Genomic DNA, 7,467 nt, shown 5'->3' with positions numbered 1-7,467 from the left:
CATCCTCCCACTCCACTCAGCACCTGGTACATCTTGACCAATCTCTCCTTCTGTCTTCTATCCTTTAAGCTCTCCCATCTCATTCCTATCATCATCTCTGTGGTACTGCACTCCCCCTTCCCTTCTCTGTCCGTTCTCCTCCACTTGCCCTTCACCCATCTAGCTGCTCTCCTCTGCACCCCCTCCAGCTCCCTCTCAAGAACTGCCGTGTATGGGTCCCACACTGCTGCGGCATACTCCAGCAAGGGGCGGACCATAGTTTTATAGGCCTTGTCACGTATGCTGCTGCTTCCCCCCCTGAGCACTCGTCCCAGCATGCCCAGTGCCTGTCTGCTCTTCTTCACTACCTTGTCTACATGCTCCCCCCACCCCAGGTTACCCTGCAGCACCACCCCTAGATATTTATAGCTGTCGGCCTCACTTATCACGTCTCCCCTCCAGCGATATTCCCTCCTGACAATCTTCCTCTTCCTGGTAAACCTGACCACTTTCGTCTTTCCCACATTTATTTTCATACCATTATTTTCCACCCATTCTTCCAGCCTTTCCAGATCCTCCTGTAACCCATTTCTCTCCGCATCCATGTAAACCACGCAGTCGTCTGCAAAAAGCCTAATATGCCCTTGTATCATCTCTCCTATATCATTCATCATTATGGTGAAGAGAAGTGGGCCAAGCACACTGCCCTGCGGCACCCCTGACGTAACCCTTCCTTCCTCCGATAACTCCTCCTCCACACGTACCCTCTGTGTCCGGTTGCTTATGAAGTCACCAATCCAACCCACCACCCTCCTGTCACTTATAGCTCCCTCCACTTTTTTCATCATTTTTTCGTGAGGAACTTTATCGAATGCTTTTTCAAAATCGATGAAACAGGCATCAATCTGTAGACCATTATCTACCTCCTCCAACAGTCCAGCCAGCTGAGTTTCACATGAATATCCCCTTCGAAATCCATTCTGTCTCCTGTCAATCCACTTTCTACCGTCCAGCTCCCCTACTACATGCCTGTGCGCTAACCTCTCCATTACCTTGCCTACTGCCGACGTGATACTAACTGGTCTATAGCTGGCTGGGTCCTCTTTGCTACCCCCCTTCTTGTATATTGGTACCACCACCACCTCCTTCCATTCTTGCGGCAACTTGCCCTCCTGCAGCGATCTACTGAATAGCAGCTCCAGGTACTTCACCATGGCTTGCCCCCCCAGCTTTATCATCCCATTCCCTATGCCATCCTTACCTATGGCTTTCCTGCTGTCTAACCTTTTCACTACTTTCTCAATTTCTTCCTTCCTGATCTCCAGCCGTTTCTCGTGTCGCCCTGTACTATGCTCAGCATGTTTCCTTTCCCACTGTTTTCCCTTCTCGAACACTGACATGTACTGCATGGCCAAGTTTGCCTTTTCCTTGGATCCCGCTGCAATTTCACCTTCCTGATTCCTCAAAATTGGTAGCCCTGTCCCTGTGCCCTTCGTGCTTCTAACAAACTCGTATAGCTTTTGCCAGTTGCCTTTTGTCCCCTGTACCATCAGGTCCCCGAAATAGGCCTCCTTCGCCTTCTTTATCTCTCTATTCAGTTGCTTTCCTATTTCTTTCAGCTCCTCTGTTACAGTCTTCTTTCCTTCCTTTTTCCCCAGCGCATATAACAGTCTACCCTTCCTCTTGAGTTTCCGAATTTCCCTTCCATAATAAGGTGGGTACCCTCCCACATTAATCCTCTTTTTAGGTACGTATTGCTCTTGAGCATCTCCCACCACCTTTTTGAAATCCTTCCACAGTTCCTGCACATCGATGCCTATGCTCCATTGGTCGAATCTCTCTTCCAGAAACTCCTCCACCCTTGTCTGTACTGCCCTCCCATACAACCATATTTGCCTGCTGCTTCCTTTCATGACCTTCTTGTCCAGGCAAATCTCCACAACGGGAATATTGTGATCGCTTATCCCATCCACCACTTTAGAGTGAGTGGCTAGCTCCTCGGGTCTTACCAGCACTACATCCAATATTGAACCGCCAGCTCCCCCACCCATCCTAGTTTCCTCTACCACCACCTGTTGTAACCCCATGTTCACCAGTTTAGTTGCCCTCCGTTGTCCCAGTGGCCCCACCAGTTCCTTACCACACTGCCATTTGACCCCTGGAAGGTTGAGGTCACCTGCTACAACTACCATGCTGTCCTCCTTCAGCCTATCAAGCCTTTCGAGTACCGCCTCCACCTCTGTACCCCCATCACCCGGCGGCCTGTTCACCGCAAACAGCTGCATTTTCCTCTTCTTCCCGGAGATCTCCAAATGAAGTATTTCTTCCTTTTCTCCCATCCACTTTACTTCTGCATCTAACTCCCCCCGAACAAGAACCATTATCCCACCCCCTCTCCTGTTTCTATCCCTTCTGAAAACTATGTAACTCCCTCTCCTTATTTCGTTGTCTGCAACATCCTCATCCAGCCATGTCTCTACTGCCACCACTATATCTGCCCCCACTATATCTGCCCCATAGAGCTCAACCACTGTCCAGAACTTGTCCACTTTGTTTAGGATACTCCTGCAGTTAACAACCATTATATTTACTCTCTCCCTTTTTTTCCTACCCTCTTCTCCTGTTTCTATATGCACCCTCCCCTCCCCTTCCTGCTTTTGTCTTTCCCTCCCTCTCTCCATCCCTTCTTGATTATTTCCCCTGCCTCCCCCCTCCCCCCCACCTTTCTCACTTCATTCCTTCCTACTAGCTGCACCCTACCTTTGACCTCCCCCCTACCCCGTTTCCCTGCCCCATGTTACCCGCTCTTAATCCGTCTATCATCACCTGCGTCAGGATTCCCACGCCTTCCCTATTCAGATGGATTTGATCCCTTGCCATGTGTCTCATCTGAAGTCGACTCCTTGCGTCTGTCCTCAAAACGACCAACAAACCTGGCCTGGTTCACCAAGCGTCGGTGGGGTCGGGCGTGTGGTAATGATGCAGTACCAGACAGCACGGCACCTGGCACTGCAGGTGACGTCTGCAGCTGTTGCTGCTCCTGCATCCAGCCGCCCTGCCTCACGACTACGTGCGAAGCGGCGTCTGCGGTGCTGATTGTGTCGGCGGGAACACCACTTCCCACCAGGAAGCACTCGTCTACTCCCATCACTGTTAGGTACACAATCATTGGAACTTTTAAAGTAGGCTCCTTCTGCGTCGATGCAGCGCTGCCACCGCGATTTCCAAGCATTGAAGGCGTCACGGAAGGCATTCTCCGGAATAGCCTTGAGAGCCGCGGTGCAAGCTGCTTGGATCCCCTCTGTCGTCTCAAAATGCTCGCCTTTCATCGGCCTTTTCAAGTGAGGAAACAATAAGAAGTCCGGGGAGGCCACATCTGGGCTGTAGGCCGGCTGCGGAAGCGTTGCGATGCCGGCCTTGGTCAGGTAGCTGTTCACAAGAAAGGCAATTTCTGGTCGTCAGTGAGCACTTTTGGGACCATCTTCGCGCACAACTTGCACATGTTCAAATGCTCCGTCACAATGTCATGAACCACAGATTTTGGTAAATTTAACATCTGGGCAATTAAACGAATACTCAGTAGACGGTCTGAGTTCAAAACTTTGCACAAACGAGTCACATTGTCGGGGTTTGTCGAAGTCGAAGGTCTTCCAGCACGGTCTTCATCGGCGACCTCTTCCCGGCCCTCCGAAAAGGCCTTGTGCCATCGAAACACACCACTTCTTGCTAAAGCATCATCTGGGTAAGCCTGCTTGATCATATCAAACGTCTCTGTCGCAGATTTACCGAGTTTCACACAGAATTTAATCGCGTACCTCTGCTTTAACGAAAGCTGCATTTTTGGCTTGCACCACTAACAGAAACACGTCACGCGAAAAAGCCTGTCCTGACTCTTCAGCTGCTCGGAGACAACTGACCAGCCGCTCGTTCGTTAGCTAGGAACCCCCTCTACCGAATCCAGTCGGTGCGCGCACGCTGCGAAGTACAGTCGCGCCGGAAGAAAATTAGTCCTATTACTTTTTCGACGAAGCCTGTACAATAAAAAATATATGTATGTATAAATTGGTTCTGAGTTAACCTCTTAATGCCCAAAAACATTTTTAAAGCTGAAAAAAAGTTTATATTCGGATTTATGTTCTTTTTAACATATTTACAAACATTTCAGTATATTACATATTTTTTATATTGACAAATAATTACAGATTTAGGTATGTGCCAGATGTGGCACAATGGGATGCAATAGTAACAATTAAAAAGTCAATTTGAGTGAAACATAAGTCCATGCAACCCACTACTTTCCACATTTACATGTGAAAATCAACATAACCGTTTTTTTTTTTTCAAACATAAATGTAAATTACACTTTTTACACTTTATGAAAGACTTGTCTTTACACATTGGGTGGCGGCATCGTTGGCGATCATCAGTAAATAGTGGCCAATGCCCTACTGCATCTAGCCGAACCAATGGAGAAGGTATTGATTTTGTGGGACCTCGATGCATTTTAGCTTCGTGCTCTCTTTCAATGCTGGTGCTCGAAGTAGAAGGCCTTCTTTTCTTGACCACATCCTTTCCTTGTCTGCAAAGAGATTCTGCAACTTCAGTCTTGAATCTGAGAAGATCCATGATGATATTCCCACTTAAACCTTCTTTCTCGCAGTCCCTCTTATACATAAGCCAAGATGAAACCATAGCCATGTCCACAAAATGGAAAAAGAATCGAAGATAATATTTCTTTGACCTTATCTTTATCCGATAATAGCTGATCAACCCATCAATCAAATCAACACCACCCATAAATTTGTTATAAGTGGTTATAGCTTGAGGGCACTTTACATCAACTGTGGTCTTGTCCTTTTTTTGCAGCCTCTGTACTGTTTGAAGGGGATGACAACTGTCAAATGTTGTGGCCAAAGTAACACCTTTATTGTCATACCACTTGATGGCCCTGATTGGGACACCATCAATCTGTGCTTCCTTTTCTTCTACAGCTCCCCTTCCCCTTTTTTTCATCTCTTTGTCTGAAGAAAACTCCAGGCCTGGAAAACGATTTGTACGTATTGTGCCTAAAGCTGCAAATCCCAAATTGGCAAGGGAAACTAATAGTGCAGGCGAGGAATACCAATTATCAAAGTAGAATAAATAGTTCTCATCACAAACAATGTGCTGAATCAACTGCAAAACAACGTTTGAGCTTTTTCCTACATCTGGCATATCTTCAGCAGGTGTGATACAACCTGTGTAGACTTCGAAGTTATGTACAAGACCCTTGCTATTGCACAACACAAATATCTTATACCCCCATTTATGTGGTTTATTAGGGTTGTATTGTTTCAAATACGATTTTCCTTTGAATGGGACGATTCGCTCGTCTATGCAGAGCATTTGCTCTTCAATGGGTATTTGCTTGAATCTGTCTTGAAGGGAATCAATTAGTGGCCTTATTTTGAACAAACGCTCTCGGTTAGGATCAGTAACTGAAGGACACTGGCTGTTGTCATTGAAATGCAAGTTGGACTTCAACTCTTCCCACCTGTTCCTAGACATTACATCTGCTACTTTCTCAACACGAGTTCTTCTTCCCCAGAAAAGCCTACTTCGAGGTAAACTGTAAATACTCATGTATGCACAAGTGCCGATGAATTGTTCTATTTCTTGTGCCACTGTATTTAGGGATTTGTTTACATCATTTTGGACACAGTACAAGTTGCTTTGAGTTACTATTTTATCAATAACCTCCACATCGAAAAAATACCTGAAGTAATCTACTGGCGATGAAATCAAATATTCTTCTGGTTTCTTATTCCAAAGAGGAATTGGTGTTTCACTCATATTTTCTGGAACATCATGCCATACTGATGGTACTCTGTAACATTTATTATCCTTGGCTGGCGTTGGGTTGTCTTCATCTTCAGAAGTTTCTGTCTCACTAGTAGAAGAGAATCCTGAAACAATTATACATAATTATTCAATTATAGTTTTTTGATCAAATACAAATTTACTTTGACGACAAGAAACAAATAAATACAGTCCATACATGATAACTTCATACGCCTTTGATCAAACTGATCTTTCACAAGTGTAAAGTTACAGTGAATGGACTACAAAAGTAAGTGTTTACCATTATTAGACGAATATATACGACGCCTATTCTCATTTGGACTGTAGTCGGGATCTTCGTCAGTGTCATCTGCAACACTATCGTCGCTGCATTCAGGAGGCACAATAACAGTGTCTTTGTTTATTTTTCTTATCCTCTCCATCTGAAATAATGAAATAAACAACAATCAAAAACTTTGTGTTCTGTAGGATTTTTTCCCATACATAACCTACATAAACTGCCCAATCCAATTTATATAACCAACTGTAATTTATAGAAACATCAAACCACTTTTACGAACTCAATGTTTTGTAGGAAAAGTTTCCTTCAAAACTAACCTAAAAGCAAATAGTTATATACAACTACCCAGAGGCCCACATATGGCACAAACCTAATATTGTCTGAATTTATGTAAAGAAATGTAATTTTTATAGCTGCTAATATATAAGCACCTTATTTATGAACCAAAAAACAAGTTGTGATTTTATAGATAGTTTTACTCACCAATATAATTATGTACAAGCTTTGAAACTTGAGAATCACAGCTGTGTAGCAAAAATGGCAGACCTATAAACAAAACAAACTACATGGTTCCAGTTTTCACCAGCAGAGTGTGTCTTATACTTGTATTCCAAAGAGCAACATTCCACAGATAGGCCAACAACCCAAAGACAGCAAAATTGTAGAAAAAAGCATTATTGAAAAACATTTTATAGTTAGTGCCACATATGGCACCCTGGGCATTAAGAGGTTAATTCCTCAAACAAAACCAAAATTAAAAACTGAGTGCCTGCAGGTCCATCCTGAATTCTGATGGTAATAGAAAAAAAATGTATAGTTTTAATCAAACATTGTTATCATTCAAATTAAAATAGTGGTATCCAGGATGGTAACTAAAGTAAGAACAACTTGTAAAGACAGGCATTTGTTTCTTCTGTCCCACCACAATAATGTTTTAAAAAATAATGACTAGATACTTTATGGCCATATGTGTGTGAAGTTATATTGGATACTGTAAATTTATTTATCATGTGTGCTTATTGGCTACATTTTGAAGCATCATTTAGTGCAGACCCTGACATCGGCTAATAATATAATAATCCCATCAGCGACAGTGCTGAAATACTAGGCCTGTGCGAATAGTGTTTTTGGATGCGAAGCGAATATTGAATCGAATACTAAAAATATTTGCGAAGCAGAATCAAATTGCAAATATATTTCTTGACAAGGCAATATTACACTTAAATTATTAATTACTGGATTAATAGGTAATAGTAAGGCTTTGATTCAAAGTTTTATCTGTATTATATTTTTAATAGTAACAAAGCAAAGTAATAAGAAAAAATTGAATTCTAAAAATTACAATGAATAAAGCAAAACATTTTTTA

The 7,467-nt window shown here is 43.4% G+C and overlaps 1 protein-coding gene across 1 annotated transcript; it reads right to left on the bottom strand.

The window, feature by feature from the left end:
• Positions 1-3,240: 3,240 nt before the first annotated feature.
• LOC134527661 (piggyBac transposable element-derived protein 3-like) lies at positions 3,241-7,430 on the bottom strand. Its single transcript, XM_063360533.1, has 3 exons — positions 6,584-7,430; positions 6,101-6,242; positions 3,241-5,924 (listed from the first exon to the last, which is right to left on the bottom strand). Exons 2-3 carry the CDS (start codon positions 6,240-6,242, stop codon positions 4,297-4,299), a joined length of 1,770 nt encoding a protein of 589 aa, XP_063216603.1. The 5' UTR covers positions 6,584-7,430; the 3' UTR covers positions 3,241-4,296.
• Positions 7,431-7,467: the final 37 nt, after the last annotated feature.

Source organism: Bacillus rossius, chromosome 1 (assembly GCF_032445375.1).
Source record: "Bacillus rossius redtenbacheri isolate Brsri chromosome 1, Brsri_v3, whole genome shotgun sequence".
Lineage (NCBI taxonomy): Eukaryota > Metazoa > Arthropoda > Insecta > Phasmatodea > Bacillidae > Bacillus > Bacillus rossius.
This window is presented reverse-complemented; position numbering and strand designations above follow the sequence as displayed.

Coding starts and splice junctions, on each gene's coding strand:
- LOC134527661 (XM_063360533.1), bottom strand. CDS start 6,242: ATGGAGAGGATAAGAAAAATAAACAAAGACACTGTTATTGTGCCTCCT. Junction 5,925..6,100: donor TATATATTCGTCTAATAATG/GTAAACACTTAC, acceptor TAATTGTTTCAG/GATTCTCTTCTACTAGTGAG.